General features: G+C 55.7%; 1 protein-coding gene across 1 annotated transcript; it reads right to left on the reverse strand.

Annotated features, from left to right (window-relative positions):
* Nucleotides 1-600: 600 nt before the first annotated feature.
* Nucleotides 601-19,783, reverse strand: KCNG1 (potassium voltage-gated channel modifier subfamily G member 1). The gene is made up of 3 exons (XM_086702491.1): nucleotides 19,575-19,783; nucleotides 7,742-8,553; nucleotides 601-1,781 (listed from the first exon to the last, which is right to left on the reverse strand). The coding sequence occupies exons 2-3, from the start codon at nucleotides 8,525-8,527 to the stop codon at nucleotides 1,011-1,013; spliced, it is 1,557 nt and encodes a 518-aa protein (XP_086558617.1). The 5' UTR covers nucleotides 8,528-8,553; nucleotides 19,575-19,783; the 3' UTR covers nucleotides 601-1,010.
* Nucleotides 19,784-20,439: the final 656 nt, after the last annotated feature.

Here is a 20,439-nt window from a genome sequence, read left to right on the forward strand (position 1 = left end):
CAGAGGGGTTGCCTTTGCTTCCCAGACTGCCCAGGGGACCACGGCCACCTTCCCAAAGCATCCATCCTACTCTAGGTGTAGATTCAGGTAAATGATTTAAAGCATTTTTTTTTTTTTTTTTTTAAGAATGTGACAATAAATGTGGATAGAAAAAATCCACAGTGGTTTTAAAAAATAAAATGAAGTGACTTCTCCTTTATAATCGGCGATGCTGACAGGCCCCCTTGGCGTCTACTTAACTGCTGGGGTGCCTTGGGGGAAAGTCGGAGAATCGTAAGGTACAAGGAAGAGAACGGAGGATATGAGAGAAGGGAAAAGGGAGGAAGAGAGGCCAGGAAAGTGAGAGGAATCGAAAACTAGGGGAGGATATGTGCTATTTGCTGGCCATTTCCCCAAAGGCCTCTGTTCTCTCTCTTTTCCCCAACGCCCCCTGGGCCCCACCAGGCCTGAACGACCCAAGGAAACAGGCCCCTGTACTCCCAGTACCGGCCCTGGCTGGCTTTGCAAACAGCTTCCTCTCTTCAGAGCCCTGGGGAAGGCATTTTCTCTCTTTTTCACTGGTTTTCTTTAATTGCATGCGATCCACACTCCACACACACATTTGCTGTTGCCATTTGTATTTTTTTCTCCAGGCAGGCCCATGAAGCAGGTCTTTGCTGGGCATGTTATGTACATGGTGGAAAGAACAAAGCCATCCCCTTATTGAGGGAAACAGACATGGGGGGTGGGGGGTGGGGGGTGGCGGGGGTGCTGGGCTCTCGGCCAGCTTCTGCTTCACTTGTGGAGGCAGAGTGGCAGGGGCTCCTCTGTGGACCTTGCAGGCTTCCTCCTCGGGGTGTGGTTCCAGTCGGTTCTGTGCCAGGGCCGCGCTCAGAGCAGCACGTGCCTGAAGAGGCTTCTGATAGTGACGGCAGTAGCTTCAGGCCGCAGAGGGCAGGCAGAGCTGGGGGTATCCTGGCGGCGGCGGCGGCGGCGGCGGCGGTGGGGGCGGCGGGCTGTGTCCTCTGGGCTCAGTTGTTGTCTCTGGTGTCCGAGGAGGCACTTCCGAACAAGATGTCACTGTCGTGCGACATGCTGCTCAGCTGCGACTTGGTCTTGATGAGGAACTGCGCCCTCCGGAACATCACCCTCTCCTGCTCCTGCTTGAGCTCCAGGTAGGAGCGCGAGAAGGTGTGGAAGATGGAGGTCACCGGGAAGGCCATGAGCAGGATGCCGCTGAGGATGCTGCTGAGCGCCACCACCTGGCCGGGCGTGCTCCGGGGCACCATGTCGCCGTAGCCCACGGTTGTCATGGTGATGACGGCCCACCAGTAGCAGGCAGGGATGCTGGTGAACTCGGGGCTGTCGGCCATCTCGTTCTCGATGACGTAGAGAAGGGGGGCAAAGAGGGCGATGGCCACGCAGAGGAAGAGCAGCAGGAGCCCGAACTCGCGGGTGCAGCGGCGGGCCGTGAGCCCCAGCGTCTGCAGCCCCAGGGAGTGGCGGGCCAGACGCATGACGTACAGGATGCGCAGCGCCCGCAGGACCCGCAGCACCAGCCCCACCTTGTCCAGGTAGCTGTTGCCCGCGCCGGACTTGCGGCGGCCCGCGGAGGCGCCGTCCACCAGCAGGGTGATGTAGTAGGGCAGGATGGCCACCATGTCGATCAGCGTCAGCGGGCTCCGCAGGAAGGCGAACTTGCTGGGCGCCTGGATGAGCCGCAGGAGGAACTCGAGGGAGAACCAGCCCACGCACACCGACTCCACAATGAAGACGTTGCGGCACATCTGCGAGCACCGGCCCTGGGAGAGAGGCGGGGAGGTCAGGGGGAGAGGTCAGCCGTCCTCCCAGCGAGGCCGTTGCGTGCCATGCCCCGGCCCCTCTCTAGTGAGGCTCCCTTCCTGGGCCACGCCGGCCAGGCCGAGGGCTGCAAGCACCTGCATCCACCGCTCTTCATCTCTGGAGGCCACACCTGGCTCCTGGATTCCAGGCCCCGCCCTTGGATTCCAGACCCTGCCCCTGGATTCCAGGCCCTGTCCCCGGATTCCAGACCCCACACCCCAGATTCTATACCCCCGCCCCCGGACTCCAGGCCCCTCCCTTGGATTCCAGACCCCACACCCCAGATTCTATACCCCCGCCCCCGGACTCCAGGCCACGCCCTTGGGTCCCAGACCCCGCCCCTGGATTCCAGACCCGACATCCCAGATTCCAGACTCCTGCCCCCAGACTCCAGGCCATGCCCCTGGATTCTAGACCCCACCCCCCAGATTCCAGGTCCCACCCCTGGATTCAAGACCCCAGAAGGGCTGCCTCCTTGACTCCACCCCTGGAGTGTCTGATAGGTGTCTCAAATTTATGCCCCAAAGTGGCTCCTGATTTTTTTAAGTTCTTTTTATTGATTTTATTGGCTATAATTGACACTTAATATTGTGTAAGCTTCAGGTGTACAACATGTTGATTTGATACATCTATAATATTGCAGTATGATTACCACCACAACCTTAAGCTAACACCTTTATCACCTTGCGAAATTATCATTTCTTTTTTGGGGGGTGGAAACCCATCAAGATTTAGCCTCTTTGGGCTCTTGCTTTCCCCTGCACACCTGCCCACCAGTGCTGTCCCTTCTTAGCTATCCACCTTTCCAGTTGCTGGGGTCTGGGAGACTCAGCCACATTCTAACCCCTCTCAAATGATCCTCAGGAAATCTGGTTGGTTCTTCACTTAAAATTATTCCGGGGCATGTAGGTGGCTCAGTCGGTTAAGTGTCCGACTCCTGATTTTGGCTCAGGTCATGATCTCTCGGTCTGTCGTCACAAAGCCTGCTTGGAATTCTCTCTCTCCCTCGCTCTCTTCCTCAAAATAAGTAAATAAACATTAAAAAAATAAAATGATTCCAGAATCAAACCACTTCTCATATGTCTGCTGCCCTCACCTTGGTCCAGCCACCGTTCTCTCTTGCCGGGACGGTCGCAGGCACCTCTTTCCTGGGATCCCTGGTCCCTACAGTGTATTTTGCACACAGCCAGAGGGATGCTGAGAACACGAATCAGATCCTGTCCATTCTCTGCTCAGCACCTTCCATGGCTCACAGAGATAGCTTGGAGTCCTTTCTGGGACACATGGCCCTGCTGCTACCTCTCCCACTCCCTAGCCCCCCTCCTGCCCCGTTCCTGTGCTCCAGCCTACACCCGGGGCTACCTGCACCCCCAAGCCGGGCCTGGAGTTTCTGCTCCCCCTGTGGGAGTCTTCTTCCCGGAGACACCCACATGGCTCTGCCCTCCTTTCCTCCGGCTCTTTGCCTCATTATCACCTTCCCGGGGAGGTCTTTCCTGATCCTCGCCCTGATTAAAAGTCCCCTCCTCCCTTTGTCCTCCACGCTGATTCCCCTTTCCTGCTCTGTTTGTTCAGTGGGCTCGTCATCTCTTAACGTGCTTTATAAGTTACTTATTTGTCATGTTTATTGTCAGTTTCCACCCTCCACCTCCCCTGTTCCCCTGACCCAGCTGATTATAGCCCCACAGGGAGGGGCAGCTGTGTTCTCTCTCTGTTCACCCTCAGGACCCCAGTGACTGGAACGGCCTGGCACGTGACAGGTGACCAATTCATGTTGGTCACCAGAATGGATGGAAGCACATGGGACTGGCGTTTATTTATTTACTATTATTTTTAAAGTTTATGTATTTATTTTGAGAGAGACAGAATGTGAGCAGGGGAGGGGCAGGGAAAGCGGGAGGATTTTAAGCAGGCTCCAGAGTGGAGCCCAAGAGGGGCTCGAACTCCTGAAACTGTGAGATCGTGACCTGAGCCAAAATCCAGAGTTGGATGCTCAACCCACTGAGCCACGCGGGTGCCCCGGGAGTGCCGTTTAGATGGGAGTGCCAACTCAAGGCCAGGTGGGCAAAGGGAGCCCAAGAGAGGTGGGCACGGGGGTGGGGGGTGGGGGGGGGAGGCCTGCCAGAGAACACAGCTGTCCTGCTAAGTACCTCCTGACGACTGTCCCAGGAGAATTCAGGCTGCGGCCTCACCAAAGTCTGCAGGGGGGCTGGAAATCTGGAGTTCTGCGTGAAATTCCTGCGTTTTAAATGTTGCGATAATTCAATACAGAGAAACCACTCTGTGGGCCACTCAAACGCATCTGTGTGCCGCATCTGGCATGCGGGCTGCCAGCGGGTCTCTCTGGTCTGCAATGGGACTGGGCGGGTAGACCGTCCCCAGTGGCTTCAGACCTCCGTCTGACAGAGTGGGCAGGTGCGTGTGGTGCCAGCCTGGGGCACCTGTCATTCCTGGGCACAGCTGGGTTCTAGGAGGCTTCCGATAGCAGCTCTCTCTAGGAATACGTTAGAGGCTGGAGAGATGAACTAGGCCTGGGTGGGGCTCTGAGGTCCCGGTCCTCTGTGATGGGAAGCCCCCTCCTCTAGAAAGCCCTCCTGGAGTGTGCCCCCTCGAAGTATCCCCAGCACAGTTGGCGGGCCTCTCCTGAGAGCCCCCTTGGCTTGGGTCTCATGCTCAGGGTCACAGGGGTATCCCTGTCCCTCCTGCACTAGACCTGAAGTCCCTGTAGCTGGAATACTCATTCTGGTCACCCTGCAATGCCTGGCGATGCCTGAAGACAGTGCAATACACTCAAAGGTGTGCTCAGGGAGCAACTGAAACAGTGAATCCCACTGGTCTCCAAAATGAAGTCAAAGAATGGCATTTTCGGTGAATCATGAAGAAGTCCAGGCATGATTAAAAAAAAAAAAAAAAAAAAAAAGCAAGGGTCAGAAGTTGAACAGAACAGTGGCTTTATTAGTATTTTCCTGATAAAATCAGGATTGCCTATGTTGGAGTGAAGAAGAAATTTATGCTACACACAGGTGCTTTCGGACAGGTCTCAAACAATGAGCCTTTTCGCTTTCTTTTTTTGGCAGGTGCATGTAATCCTTATCGTTAGCACTTCCTGCATGCTCCAGCACCAGGCATCATTCCAATCACTTCCCGTAGACTCGCTCAGAAAGTGAGGCACAGAGAGGTTAAATAACTCGCCCACAGACACGCAGCCAGAGTGGACAAAACGGGATTCAAATTCAGGCCATCTTCATCATTCCCCCTTCTGCGTATCAAAAATTGATTTTACTGGTTGAGTGCTGCTTCTTTTCAATACTTATTTTAAAAATTCAAAGTATAGGGGTGCCTGGCAGCTCAGTCTGACTTCGGCTCAGGTCATGATCTCACGGTTCACAGGTTTGAGCCCCGTGTTGGGCTCTGTGCTGACAGCTCAGAGCCTGGAGCCTGCTTCGCATTCTGGGTCTCCCTCTCTCTCTCTCTCTCTCTGCCCCTCCCCTGTTCGCGCTCTCTCTCAAAAATAAATAAACATTAAAAAATTTAAACAATTTAATGTATACAAAAGCCCTAGAAACCCCCCATGTATCATGAATGCAACAGTTGGTGTTAACTTCCTTCATAACATATGTACACAGAAAAGTCCTCGTGTGGTGAGCAGTTCCAATGTTCCATCAGAGTTCACGTGAAGCACTTAGCACATGCAGGGTACACAGCCAGTGCTCAATAAATGCTGGCTTGGTGCTATTTTTACGTTGAGTTCACACAACCATACCTATTTCTCCATTGCCTATACAGTTTGTAGCTGTCTGAATGTTTTGGTCTTGAAGCTTGCTTCTAGAATCGTCCCTCCCCACCACCCCTCCCACCCATATGGGGAAAGGGTCCCAACTCAAAAGCCCAAAGGTCTCATACACTACGAAGCTGAACTGGGGAGCACACACTTTCTGTAGACTCACCGCCCCCCAAGAGCTGCTGTGTGGACTGCACAGGGGGCACAGGCCAGAAGGCCTGCTGTATACATTTTGAGAGGCTGAGAGTTCAAATTAAAAAAAAATTTTTTTTAATGTTTATTCATTTTTGAGACAGAGAGAGAGCATGAATGGGGGAGGGGCAGAGAGAGAGGGAGACACAGAATCGGAAGCAGGCTCCAGGTTCCGAGCCATCAGCCCAGAGCCTGACGCGGGGCTCGAACTCACAAACCGCAAGATCGTGACCTGAGGTGAAGTCGGACGCTCAACCGACTGAGCCACCCAGGCGCCCCAGAGAGTTCAAATTTTTAAATGAAAAACACCTACTTTTATTTTTAAAAGTTTTTAGAGTTTTTTTTTTTTTTTTTTTTTTTTTTTTGAGAGAGCGAGAGACAGTGCGAGCAGGGGAGGGGCAGAGAGAATGAGAGAGAATCCCAAGCAGGATCCACACTGCTAGCACAGAGCCAGATGCAGGGCCCGGACTCTTGAGCTATGAGATCATGGCCTGAGCTGAAATCAAGAGTCAGATGTGTAACTGATGGAGCCATCCAGGCACCCCCAAAACACCTCAGTTTTAAAAGTTGGCAACCAAGTCAGACTTTTAGGGAGCACGGTACGGGCCAATCACACACTTCCGTGGGGCTCTGTGGAGTCCCAGGCTGCCATGTGGGCCCCGTACTTCCTGGTTTAAGACCACAGGATTTGGATGCAGTCAGACCTGGGTCTGGGCAAGCTGCTCTGCCTCGGTGTTCTGTCACGTGGGTATAAGAACCCGTCCTATACCGAGGTGCTGGAAGTTTCACTGAGAACTTAAGATTTAAGCAGAACTACAGCCCAGACCCTGGCTCCTAGTAATTGCCTGCCGTGTGCTACCCCTGAGACCCGAGCACACACCTCAGTCAGGCCATGGAGCAAACACTTTACACGCATTTAACACAGAGATGCTCACTATTTGAGCACATGTGCACACACACATACAGCTACCAATAAAAATTATGTTCAGGACCTGGAAAATGGTTCTGGGATATTTACAAAATATATAGATATATATATATATTTATAGACATATGTTTTTTAGGTTTACTTAATTGTTTTGAGAAAGCCGGAGACAGCACAAGCGGGGGAGGGGCAGAGAGAGAGGGAGACAGAGAATCCCAAGCAGGTTCTGCACTGTCAGTGCAGGAGCCCGGTGCGGGGCTTGAACTCATGAAACCATGAAATCATGACCTGAGCCCAAACCAAGAGTCGTATGCCTAACCAAATGGGTAACCAACAGTCACCCAGGTGCTCCTTAAATATATTTTTTACAACCGTTTATTACTTACTTTTGAGAGAGAGAGTGTGAGCAAGGGGGGGGGGTGCAGAGACAGAAGGAAACAGAAGATCTGAAGTAGGCTCCACGCTGATAGCAGAATCCCATACGGGGCTCAAACTTACCCCCATATCGTGACCTGAGCTGAAGTCAGAGAAAGCTCAACCCACCGAGCCACCCAGGCACCCCATTCTGGGCTATTTTTAAACACGGGAATTAGGAGGGCTGAGAGAGGGATCACGTGGGTGAAATAAATTTTGAGGATATATTATGTGTTTAGCCCAGGGGCAGGCACATCATAAATCACATCATCCATGTAGTACTCACTCATTTGCTCCTTCCCCAGAGCGGCTGAGCACCTTGTCCGGGCTGGACCCTGTTCTAGACCCCGGGGGGCACAGCGCACACCGGGAGGGGCCCGGGGCTCACGTGTGAACGCGGAGTTGGACAACACGCGTGGAAACAGGCGGTCAGAAGGGACTGGAGATGCTGCTCAGCCAGCGCAGGCCAGGAAGGCCTCCTGGTGGAGGGGACAGTGCGGGGCGCGGAGGGTGTGGGCGTCTGGGAGGGAGCGGCCTGCAGGACTGCTTGGTGTCCTGAGTGCAGAGACCCTCCCCGCACGCAGCCACGCAGCCGGGCCCGCGGCTCTTACCTGCTCCTCCTCTTCCCGCAGGCTGGGCAGGGTGCTGATGGACAGGTTGACGGCAGTGACGGTGACGAAGAGCACCGAGAGGCAGGCGAACACCTTGCCCGGCAGCCCGGAGTGCGGCCTCTCCACCATGTCGCGCAGTCTCCGCATGCAGCGGCCCAGGCGGCCCTCGCCCTCGGCCGCGCCCTCGCTGCCGGGGTCCTCGCTGGACGGCGGCTCGTCGTCGTCCTCCTCCGCCCGCTCCACCACGTCGGCGAACTCCTCGATCTTCTGCAGGTAGCGGCGCTTGCAGCAGCCGTCCAGGCGGTCCTCGGCGACGCCCCAGTACAGCAGCTCCTCCTGGAAGGACAGGGCGCACATCTCCCGCAGCAGGCGGAGCTTGCCGGCCCGCAGGAAGGTCAGGATGGTGCCGAACGCCCCCGGGTGGCGGTCGAAGAAGAACTCGTTGCACGTCACGTCGTAGTCATCGCACACGTTCAGGATGTCGTCGAAGTTGGTGCAGGCCTTGAGCTGGCCCAGGCGCGTCAGCGGGAACTCCTCGAGCGTGGTCCAGGGCAGCGAGTACTTGATGCCGCCCACGTTGATGATGATCTGCCGCCGGCGGTCGTCGGGCTGGCCGCCCTGGCGGGGCGCGTCCTGGGGCCGGGGCCGCAGGCGCTGCGCGCGGCGGTAGAAGACGCCCTTGAGGGACTGGCCCTGCGGGAAGAAGGCCGGGTGGAAGGAGGCGTCCGAGGTGCAGCTCAGGGCGCTGTAGTCGTAGTCAGAATTGTCTCCCGGTAAGAGGGTCATTTTGGGCCTTCACATCCCCCTCGGGCCTGGGGGGAGAAGGGAGGAGAGAGCCTCAGCGACTCCAGAGCCTGGGCAAGCAGTCCCGAGGCTGCAGACATGTGCTGTTAGGGACCGAACTGTGTCCCCCCCGGATTCATAGGGGAAGCCCTGAGCCCCGCGGGCCAGCAGTAGGAGGCAGGGCCTGTGGTGTGTGTGTGTGTGTGTGTGTGTGTGTGTGTGGTGGGTGATTAGATTTAGATGAAGTCGTGAGGGGCGGATGAGTGCCCTTCTAGGGGGGAGGAAGAGACACCAGAGCTCCCCCTCTCCCCACCTTGCGAGGACACAGTGGGAAAACAGCCCTCTCCCAGCCGGGAAGAGAGTCCTCACCAGAAGCCAAGCACACTGGCACCTCGAACCTGGCCTTCCAACCTCCAGAACCGGGAGCCAGGCATGTCTGTGGTTTCCGGCCCCTGCGTGGCTGTTTTGTGACAGCAGCCCAAGCCAAGACATGCACTTAAGAGTAAAATGAGAATAGTGTCATTCAGCCTTTATTGCACAGAACGATTCTTCCACATCCCCCTCACTTAGGCCATCAAAACTTACTGAGCGCTCCCGTGGCCCAGGCACTGCTCTAAGCACTGGGGGTTTGCACGGAGTCAGACACGGTCCCCGGCCCCCCACCCCCACCCCCCCCCCCGAGCCGACATCCCAATGGACTGCCACACGACACCTGTACTATTACCTACCTAATGCTTTGTTTTAAATTAGCCTGGGTTTTTTGTTACCATTGTATTCATGTGGCTTGGAAAGTCAGTTTAGCGTAGACCAGGGTTCTCGGGCCGATTCTGTTCCCAGGTAGACGTGTGGCAATGTTTTGATGGTCATGACCAGGGGAGTCCACTGACATCTAGTTGATAGGGGTCAAGGGTGCTGCTCAACATCGTATGATGAGCCGGCCAGACACCACAGCAGAGAATTCTCTGGCCCCCGAAGTGCACGGTGTGAAGGTGGAGAAGCGCTGATGTGGTGGTTCCTCATGGCCTGGGCAAGTAGTACTTAACCTTGACCTGTTTCAATTTCCTCATCTGTACAGTGGGTAAAACCACTTGGCCTACTTCCTAGAATTGCTGAGAGGATTCCATGAATTATGTGCATAAGAGCCCCTCGTAACAGTGGCTGGCACATAGATACTCAATCATTTTTGTCTATTATTACTGTTTGTGTTTATCTGAAAGGGACACCTTGCTTTGCTTCCATAAGTGGAAAACCTGTATCACTGGCCATAAATAACAGGCAGTGTCCAAAGAAACGCATTAATTATCACAACAGTGTCACAGCTGCTCATGTATCAGCAAACATCATTTTGGGGAGATAGGGGTGAACCGGACAGGCATGGCCACTCCTCCAGGAAATGTTCCTTGGCTCTTCTGGGTGAATTGAGTCTTCCCACGCCTGTACCTGGGGCATTATCTTTGCTATATCTGTATGCAAGCCTGGCTCCTTTATAAGACTGCTTGCTCTGTGGGGCAAGAACTGGGCTTGATACTCCGCTCCGAATCCCCGTGCCCAGCACTGTAAGAGCTGAAAGGGCTTCCCGAATGAGGCCAACGTGATGAAGGCACTTCTGAGAACCTGAGGTCAAAATATCTGCTCGCCCAGGCCTATCTTTCCCGACCCTCAAAGCTAACCAAGGCTATGTATTCATTCATAGCTCATGGGCTGAATTTGGCTCACAAATATTCTGCCTGGCTTGGAGATTTTGAAAATGGAGGAATTTTGTGTAAAAATTTATATTCTCGGTTTCTCTTGAAAAAAAAAAAAAAATCAGACACTAGGCAACATTTGGCCTACATTCCGGCTGAGAAATGACCGCCTCCTGTCGGCAGGGTGTGCATGCTACAATCTACCACAGTCCCCGACCCTCCCTGTTATCTTTCTCACAGCCACTCCCCTTCACTCATGTAGGTTTCCTTCCTGGCCCCTGTAGGCATTTGAGTTGGGGAGACCCTAGATGATGGCAACTGAGCTCTCCAGAGCTAAGCCGATCCACAGGAAAGTATTAACAGTCTAATACTCTGCTTTTAAAAATCATCATCCTTCCCTCCAGCCCAGTACCCCGTGGAAGCAAGTGGTACCAGCAAAGTCTATCAGTGCCAATGGAAACCCACTGCCAATACCTGAGCGTCAATCTGTGCTATGGACACGTTCAGGGAAAATGCACGAGCGCGCACACGGGTGCACGTACACCTGTATGGATGGAAAGAGTTCAGCAGGAGCCAGGCGGGGGGGGGGGGGGGAGTCCATCTGAAAGAGGCTCCCATCCTAAAGGAAATTCTTTTACATAAAGCAAATCGTCACTCCACTCATTTGTCTTTGGGGAAAGTGTCACAGATTGGGTGCTGGGAAACTAGGGGACACCTGCGTTTGAAATGAAAATGATTTGATTTTAGAGTGTTGAGAATGTTTCTTAACTTCGCCTAAAATTGGAACCGATCTCCTCGGGCACAGCCTGCCAGAATCCTTTGGGGGAGCGAGAATAATCCCTTTCAGGCACTTCACATTAGCGGTACCGCTTTTCAGCTCTGCTGTCTTCTCTTTGCCACCGAAGACAAGAGGAGAGGCGACATTCTGTTTGGCAAGAGTGGTGGCGGAGGAAAAGGAACATTCATTCCTCTTGTCCTGCAAGCCCTGAAGAGCCCCTGTGAAACCCCCTTGGCTGTAATCACCTCTTCCAGAATGTCTTCCTTCAACCTGTAGCTTTCCCGCCGGCAGAAAGCTCCCCCAATTAGAGATCCCTCGTTTCTTCCTCCCCTGACTCATGTCAGTTGTGAGTCAAAGCCTCAGCGTCCTATGTGGAAAGTTATCCTGTTTAGTGTGGAGAAGGGAACAAGAGCATACTATACGGTATGGAGAAGGAAAAAGCCCACTTCGTTTGGTCTGCTAGCACGTGGAAGGCCAGATGCTAGGGTTTGCTAACTGAGGAACAGGCACGCTTCTCCTTGGCCTTTGGTCTTGGGGACACCTCGTCTGATGGGTGTAGGGAGACGGCTCTGCATGCTAGGCTCTAGAGTCTCGAACGAAGTCCAGAAATCAAAGAGGCCCCAAAGCCCTGTTTCTGGAAAACAATGCCACTTTTCACCCAGCCTGACACCCTCCTGAGAAGTTTGGTCTTTTAAAATTTCTCTCCGGTATTATATCTGTCAGTTCCGGAGCACCATGGATTTTGGTGATTTTGCCTCTGAGGGGCTGTGGACGGTTGGGAAGAGAGCTGAGAACGGGGCTGTGAGGATAAGGATGAGGGGGGGGTCCAGGACTGTCATTCTGCACTTGCTGCATGTTGGGGCTGTGACAGGTCTATAGGCAAAGCGAAGACAGACCCAGCCCCTGTCTTCAGGGAGTGGACATTCTAGTGGTGGAGGCGGTCCCTAAGTAAGGTCATTTCAGGAAATAGAGCAAGGAAATGACAGCAGCATGAGCTGGAGGGGTCTGGGAGGGCTTCTTGGAGGAGGGAACCTCCGGGCTTTGGTTGGACCGGAAGGGGCGGGGGGGAGAGAATGGATTCCAGTGGTGCCATTCACCGAGGAGACGCTAGGTGGCGCCATGATGAGAACGGAGTTAGGGGCAGCATTTGCTGGCTGTGGGATGCGGGACAGGAGGGCAGGTGGGCAAATCCGGGAGAGAGAGCAGGGGTGAGGGTGGCTCGCATGGGTGGGTGGATGGACGGATGGTCGGATGGAGTCAGACCACACCAAAGCTGACCTGAGGATTTTGTGTGTTTGTGTGTGGGGGTGGGTGGGTGGCAGCGTCATCAGCCCTGGCTGGGCTGCAGAGGGCGGGAGGACCAGGCTGGCAGAGAAATGGCTTAGCCCAGAGGCTGAGGGGCTCCCCGTGCCCAGCACCCACTTCCCTATCGAAGCCGCACTCCACACCAGGTCTGGTGAGCACAGGTAGACACCATTGGTGGGGCATGTGTAGGCAGAGTAACGCGACCCCACCTAGATGTCCTAATCCTGATCCCTGGAGCCTGTGAATATGTTAGATTACACGCGAGGAGGGATCAAGGTTGCCAATCAGCTGCCTTTGAGATGGCAAGATGATCCCGGATTCTCTGAAGGCCCAAGCAATCACGAGGGTCCTTAAAAGATAGAAGAAAGAGGTGGGAAAGTGTGTCAGACGCAATGCGATGTGAGGAAGACGCGACTGGCCTTGAAGACGGAAGGGGCCACAGGCCGAGGACAGCAGGCCGCCTCTAGAAGCTGGTAAAGGCAAGACCTGACTCTCCCCTGGGCCCTCCAGAAAGGAACACAGCCTTGCTGAGACACCTTTATCTTAGCCCCGTAACGCCCATTTGAGACTTCTGTCTTCCAAAATGTGAGGTAGTAAGTTTGTGTTGTTTTCAGCCACTCAGTTTGTGGTACTCGGTTACAGTAGGAAAGTAACACACGGGATGCTGAGAAAAACCAGGTCCTACTCCCGCTCTGGGGTCAACCTGCTGACTACTCCAAGCTGGAGAAGAGCTCACTGGCTCTGAAATCAGGAGACCTGGGTTCCAGGCCAGTCACTCTGACTTGGGGGAAGTCAGGCCTCTCAGACTCACTAACCATATCTGTGAAACGGGGATACGACCAGCTCCAACCTCCTTGACTTATGGTGAGGACTAAGGCAGGTGACACAGGGTGATGTGCTTGGCCCAATGCCTGACACACGGTGGACCCTCAAGGGACACCTGCTGTACTATTAGCTAGAAGAGAGGTCGGTCATCTTTCTCTCCACCAGCCAAGGGTGACTCCTTTCTTGACCCGACCCAGTAGGATCTGAACCCAGCATTTGTCTGACCCCCAGAGCCCACTGCTGGAGGGAGTACAGTCTGGTACAGTCTCTGGGAAAGCTGTAAGGGGTATTGAGGGAAGTGATGGATGTTGCTGCAGTATGGCCCAGGAATCCCAGTCCCGGGTAGATTTCCCAGTCCTGGGTCCACAGGGATTGTGGCACACAATAGTATCTTAATTGTACTCAGATCTTTGACTCAGGGTCTGCTTCTGGGGAATCCGATCCAAGAGAGGAACAAGGCACAGGAAAGCATGTCCTGCGTTGCCTGTGGTGCTAGATGTCCCTTGGTGTCTATCCCAGGGTGGGGGTGGGGGGGTGGGGGTGGGGAGGGATGGACAAGCGAGTCGTGGTAGACACAGATGGCAGAGGAATTAGAAGCATTGAACTAGATGTAGGTTTAGTAACACATTTAGATCTGAAAAGCATGATGCCGAGTGGAAAAGAAACAGAAGTTTATAGCACTATGCTATTTATGTAAATGAACACACACACACACACACACACACACACGTACGTTACATATTTCACAAAGACTCAAGCACATGGAAGGATCTATATCAACCACAGGGAGGATGCCTGGCAGGGCAGGGGGAGGGGACAAACAGGGCGGCTGGAACGAGGGAACCATGAACAAGACAGCCTGTGGCATCGGCCAGTGATGAAGAGCGGCATGAAGGTAACACAACTCTGGGAGTTAATCCAGGTAAAGCAAAATGCAGAGCACAAAACCAGCCAAGTCACCAGGTTCTGAATTGCCCCTAGGGCTCAGTGAAGATACAGATTCTTAGGACCATCCCTAGACCTTCTCAGTCAGAATCTCTGAGGTTGGGGGGTAGGAATTGGCATTCTGATTGGCTCCCTTAGAGATTCTCACGTGTGCTCAAGTTCAAGGGAGACCCAAAGAGTGGACGCCTTGAAAACCTGGAGATCACCCCCCTCAGGGGCCGGGGGATGCTAGAGCTGCTCTGGATTTTGGTAGGGAGCCCCCTGACCAACTTTTCCATCTCTCTGGAGGTTCGGGAAGGCTCTGCGGTACCCAGTAGAAACCCTTCTGGTGTGAGAGAAAACCTTCTGCACTGGGGCCGCCTTGATCAGATTCCCCTTTGTGAGCCTACAGATCTGCTGAAACTCCCCATGCAACTTCTTTTGCTTCCCTTGTGCGCAAGTTATGACAGAGGGCTGAGGACTCATTTCCGAAAATAAACAGTCATTTAAACCGTAAGGAGTCCTGAGTGGCTGAGGCTGCTCAGAGCCCATGCGGCCGCTGTGTGGTCAGCGTCTGACTACGAATGGAGGTACGAGACCCGGGGATGGGGGTAGGAGGGGAGAACGGGATGGGACGAAGGTCCAAGTCCGGCTTGCCTGGCCGCCCCAGCTGCTCCTGCTGATGAGCCTTCGGCCCGAGACAGCCATCTGCACCCACCGAGTCACCGGCCCTCTCTGAGCCGCTTTCCTCCCTATGATGTGTGGATGAGTGTGCCTACCTCACAGGGCTGTTGTGGGGATCCGGTGAGTGGAACTCCTCTACGGGAAGTAGCAGTGCTGCCCGACTGCTCGCCCTCATGGCCGTGTCCCGTCAAGGTCACGAATGGGTTCCATAAACTGCTGCGCACTCATCCCGACTGCTAAGACGCCTCCCGGCCTTTTTCACAAACCACTGGTCTCTCTTGCCTCTGTTTTCCAGCCCTGTGCCGATCCCTGGGGACGGAGCTGTCTGTCCCTCTTCTGAGTGGGAGGGGGGATGCAGGGAGAGCGCTGAACACTCACAGCGCTGTAAGAACAGCAACCACGGCCACCCTTAATTGCACACTCAGTGCTAGCTGCTGTGCTAAAAGCCTTAATTGAGTGAGTCATGTCAGACATGACCATTAACACCCCCATCTTATAGATGAGGAAATTGAGGCTTTGAGAAATAAAAACTCAGGATTCTGGTGACAGAAGTGATGAAGCCAGAATCAATCTTCGCCTATAGGACTCCAAGGCAAACTGTCTGTATTTCATTGCTTCCCTGGATTACTGGTTCCTGGGAGGAGGGAGAGGTCTCCACCACCTGCAGCAAGCTAGGGACTGGAGCTCGCATCTCTTACTTTCTACGGACAAGCTTTTGGAAAGTCTTTTGTGAGGGGGTGGGGAGCAGACAACCGCCCAAGGCTGGGGGAAACACATTTATTCCTATTGTATATTTGCATTAAGATATCGACAAAACCCTTGATGTTGTCAAAGTCTGAGGTGCCATTTTGGCCTCAGGGCAGAAGAGCTCTCCTGTGGTGTAAACGGGTTCCAGCCAGAGGTGAGGGTGTGGCCTCTGGGCCACACTGCTGGGTTCACCGCTTCCTAGCTGTGTGCCCTTAGGAAAAGTGACTGCACCTCTCTGTGCCTGAGTGTTCTCAGCACACTGGGGTAATTATCCCACCTTGTAAGTGCTTGGAGCTGTGGCTGTGCATGTTAGGGCTCTGTGTTTGCTAGAAAGGCTTTTGTGTAGCAAGGCTGGCACCTCCCTTGCATTTCTTTAGAGGAGGAATGTGAAGTGGAAAACACCCGTTAGAAGAGGGGGCTTCGGCGCTGGGTCTCCTCTCACCTGGCACCCACATCAAGTCATCCACTTGGTTGGACCTCAGTTTCCCCATCTGTAACATAAACTGAAGAGGCAGACCCCTAAGGTAGGCACAATAATGGTCCTCCTAAGAGGTCTATGTCCTAATCCTCGGACCCTGAGAATATGTGACCTTACGTGGCAGAAGAGATTTTGCCGGTGTGATTAATTAAACCCATGATCTTGAGGTGGGGATATGAGCCTGGATTATCTAGGTGGCCCCCCGTAATCACAAAGCATCCTTAAAGAGGGAGGCAGGAGAGTCGGAGTCAGAGAAGCAGATGTGATGACAGAATCAGAGGCCGGAGTGATGTGGAGCCAGGAGACAAGGATGTGGGCAGGTTCTAGAAGCTGGAAAGGGCAGGGAAATGGATTCTCCCCCAGGAGGAACACAGCCCTGCCGACCCCTTGATTTTAGCCCAACGAGACCCATTTTGGACTTCCGATCCCCCAATCTGTAAGGTACTAAATTTGTGTTGCTTTGAGCGGCTACGTTGGTGGCAAGATGTGGCAGTGGGGACCTAACACAACCTCAAATGCCAACTTGCTAAACGAAAAGCATTTCTGTCCTGAGCAGCTCAGGCTTTCGCTTCTTTTACTCACACCACGATTCTCAACCTGTGCCCTCACCCCAAGATCTCTCCACTCCGTCCTTGCCCTGCCAGCGCGGCTTCATCTGTCAGGGGTAGGGGCTCCTGGCTGGGCTGATTCTAGAGGCATGCTGCATTAATTCCCAATTAAAGCATTAAAATGGATCCAGCCAGCGGGCTGGCCCAGGTCCCAGCACGCTGGATCTCCTCGAGATGCGGCGCCTGCATGGAGACTCTGTCTGTCTTAGTTACCTGCTGTCCATCCTTGTCACAAGGCAGCCGTGCTGGGCGGATCTCAGTCCTGCTTCCCGAGAGCCCAAGATACTGGTGGGAGTGAAGTATTTGAGGGAGAGCTGGCTCTTCCCTCCATCTCCACCTGCTCCCCAAAAGAAAATGTGCCAGAGTCCCTGCACCCCTCTATAAAAAAGACAGATTGGCCTCCGGAGTCTCCTTATGCTGCTTCTGGCAAAATAACACCCAATGCACATCTGTCTTCCACTGGGAGCTGTTCTGGGATGGAGGCAAAGGTTCTTTTCTATTTGCCTCCTCGCAGCCCCGAACCCCGGGAGCACAGGCATAAGCAGAGGAACAGTCTGGGGGAGCAGCGAGGACCTGGGGCAGCAGGCAGGGGACACTGCACACGCAGCCCTTCTGTTCCTTTTCCTTCAATAGGTGTTAAGGCTGCAGTGCCTGTGGCACGGTGTGGCGGGGCAGTGAGGAAGCAGGGAGAGCCTGGCTGCACCAGCCTGCCCTGGGGAGACGCAGGTGTGACGCAAAGCCACCACAGGGCAGGGGCAAATCTGAGGCACGATGCAGGTCCTGTCGGTGGCCCACTCACTCTGTGTTCTGATTTTGCCAACCAAATACTGTCTGCTCGATGATAAAAATGGCCAACAGTGATTGAGTGCTCGCAGGCTACACTTTCCTGCCTCTCCCTTTTTATTCGTCCTATTTAGAGTGGCCACCATTTTCCACCCAGGGACTGCATTTCTGGGTTTAACAAACCAGCCAAGAGTGGTTTCCCAGACCCCTATGTCTTTGGCAACCGGAAACGCTGACTCTTCATCACGGATTTGGAAGAGGGATGTGGAGATAGGACAGCCCAGTGAAGACACTTTTTTGGGGTCCAGGGGGTTAATTCCTAATTTCTGGTTTGAGTGTCTTAGCCCTGCACCCGGGGGGGATGTTCCCTGGAGGCATCTCTCAAGCCTTTTGCCAGGACCCAGCTGTGGGTCTGATGCAGAGAGTTCAAAGTGGCAGTGGGATGGGAGCCTGGCTCCCAGATCCACCCCAACCAGGCTCTGTGGTGCCCCCAGTGTGGGTTCTCAAACCTTGGGACAGGGGTCAAGGCTCCCTTGTTTCCAGCACACGCACAGTTGCCCACAGGTTTGGAGACATCCTTCCACTGGAATGGACTGCTTTAGGGAATGACCCATAAGGGCAATCCCCAGAGGCCATCCTAGCCTGTCTTTCTAACTCACCGTCCCTCACTCCCCACTCGGCAGGGGCCTCTGCAGAGGTCCAAGACAGAGGACACTGGGGCCAAGCTCAGGTCCGGGAGAACCCCAGAAGTCCACTCAAGAAAGCCAGCGTGCCCAGGCCACCTGTCCCTCCCCTGGCCCCGGCACTGGCCCCAGGTCTCCGGCAATGCCAAACTTCCCCTGAAGACTTGCTCCCCATAGTGGCTCCGGCTGCTGTCATGTGTGTGGGTATCAGACACGCCCTAGTGAATAAAGCTCTGCTCAGATTCATAGAGGCAGGAGCCCCTCCACCCCCCACCCAATGAATCAGAGCAGCTCCCGCTCCCTCCTGGCACCCCCCCCCCCCCCCCCACCGTGCCTCATCTCAAGGTGTCAGTGAAGGAGGTCAGGTCTCCATGTCTGTCTCATCCTCTGGGTGACTTTGGTGCCTGGCACCCTTTAAGTGCTTAAGAAAATGCTGCCTGAACAGACAACTTTAGTGAACCGTCATTGGTGGGAGCCTGCATTCATCAGTGTTAGATCAGGATTTCTCAACCCCCTTCCCCATGATCAGCCTCCCCTACGGAGCTTTTTGAAGACATTTTCTTCCTATCCAAGAAACCTATTCCAGCTTTTCCGCTCCCCTTGAGAATGACCGCATTACAGGAACCAAGGAAAAGGCGATTCTGCTTCTGCCTATACACAGAGGGGCTGCTGCAGTCAGCTACCTCTGTAGGCTGGGGCCTCCTCACCGCCGGGGCTGGGTCTCAGTCCCTACTTCTCTCCAGGTTGCAAGATGCTTCCATCCTATCCCACCCGCATCCCATCCCTCTCCTTCAGTGTTTTCTCCCCAGCTCAGCGCCTCAACAACTGTTAAGTGAATGAAATAACGCATGGGAGGCACTTGGCTTGGTGAGCTGCGCACAGTAGGTGCTCAACGCAGGTTTGTTCTATTCATGAATGAATGAACTTCTCTCTTTTCCTTTGGCACCCAGACTCCAGTCCATCCAGGTCGAGCCCCTCCTGGGTACGGAGCCCCTGAGGTTAAGGAGGCGACCACTTTTCCCACCATCAGATGCTAGAGGCTCCAGGGAACACAGCCGTCTTGGGATCCCGAGCGCCAAGCACACAGTGGGCGCTCAATAAAAGCTTGAGCAAATGAATGACTTAGTAAAGCCCATCTGCACTGGTGGAGATGCTGCATTCTGTGCCTAAGCATGGAGTGAATAAGCGAGTGACGGCCCCCCCTCTATCACCTCTCCCCAACACTCCCTCCACCCGGGATCCAGAAACCTCCGCCACAGCCAGGATTGCGCCCCTGCCCCGTCACCGCGGCGGAGCACGTCCGGCACTTCGCACCCCGGGGGACCGCTCGGGAAGAACTGAAGCCGGACCCGCACCGTGACGGTGGCGAGCGCGCCCCGCGCCGCCGTCCGCAGCCGCTGCCGGGTCCTCGGTCGCCCCAGCCTCCCAGCCCCGCGACTTTCGGTGCCTCCCCCCGCAGGGGGAGCCCGGGGGTCACGGCCACGTGCCCCCCAGCCCGAGCCGGAGCCCGAGTGTGCCGGCGCGGGGGCCGCCGCGCGCAAAGTTCCCACCTCAAGTTCCCGTCACGGCGTCCCCGCGGCGGAGTTGGCCCGGCCGCGGCCGCGGTCCCCCTGGGCTCTGCCGGCGGGTCCCGGGCGAGGGCGCGAGCAGGGGCCGGGAGCCGCCCGGGGCCGCCTCCCGGAGCCGCGGGCAAACTTCGGCCCCCGGGCCGGCTCGGCTCCCGCACTCGGACCCAGGGCCGCCCCGCCTCCGCCTCCCGGTCCCCGCCGGGCTCCGAGTGCGCCGGGAGCGCCGCGCCGCAGCCGCCGAGGGAGGGAGCGAGGCGGGAGGCGGGACGGAGGGAGGGGACTGCGCGCGGGGCGGGGAGAGTGGGCGCGCGGCGGAGAGCGCGGCGCTGGCCTCGCCCCGCGGCCGGGTTCCGCGGGGGGCCCGCGCCTCGGGTGGGCAGCGCTCCGCCCGCCCCCTGCCGGAGCCCCGCCGGGGCCGCGCGCGCGCGCCCCTCCGCCCCGTGCTCCCCGCCCCCTCCGCCCCGAGCTCGCCGCCCCTGGGCCGTCCGCGCCCCACCTCCCCCCCCCACCCCCCGAGGTCGCGCGCCTCGTCACGTGCGTTCCCCCCGCGCCTCGGGCGCCCTGCGGGTCCTGGACCCCTCGCGCTGCTGTCCCAGGGTCTCCACGTGCCACGCAAAGCCCCCGCATGCGCTTCAACCTTCTGGGGGCCACGGGCCGTGCTTTACCGCGAGGTCCCGGTGCACCGTTGCCCTCGGGTCCCTCATGTCACCGCGCGACAGGGACGGCACGCGCCTGGCGGCGTCAACTTCTTAGGGACGGCACCTGCCGCGCCGGGCGCCTTTCCCTCCTGGTCCGCGTGGCCCGGCCGCCGCCGGCACCCCTGGCCGACGCGGGGCACTCACACCGG

The sequence above is a fragment of the Puma concolor genome, chromosome A3, assembly GCF_028749965.1.
Source record: "Puma concolor isolate L17-30 chromosome A3, mPumCon1.1.hap2, whole genome shotgun sequence".
NCBI lineage: Eukaryota > Metazoa > Chordata > Mammalia > Carnivora > Felidae > Puma > Puma concolor.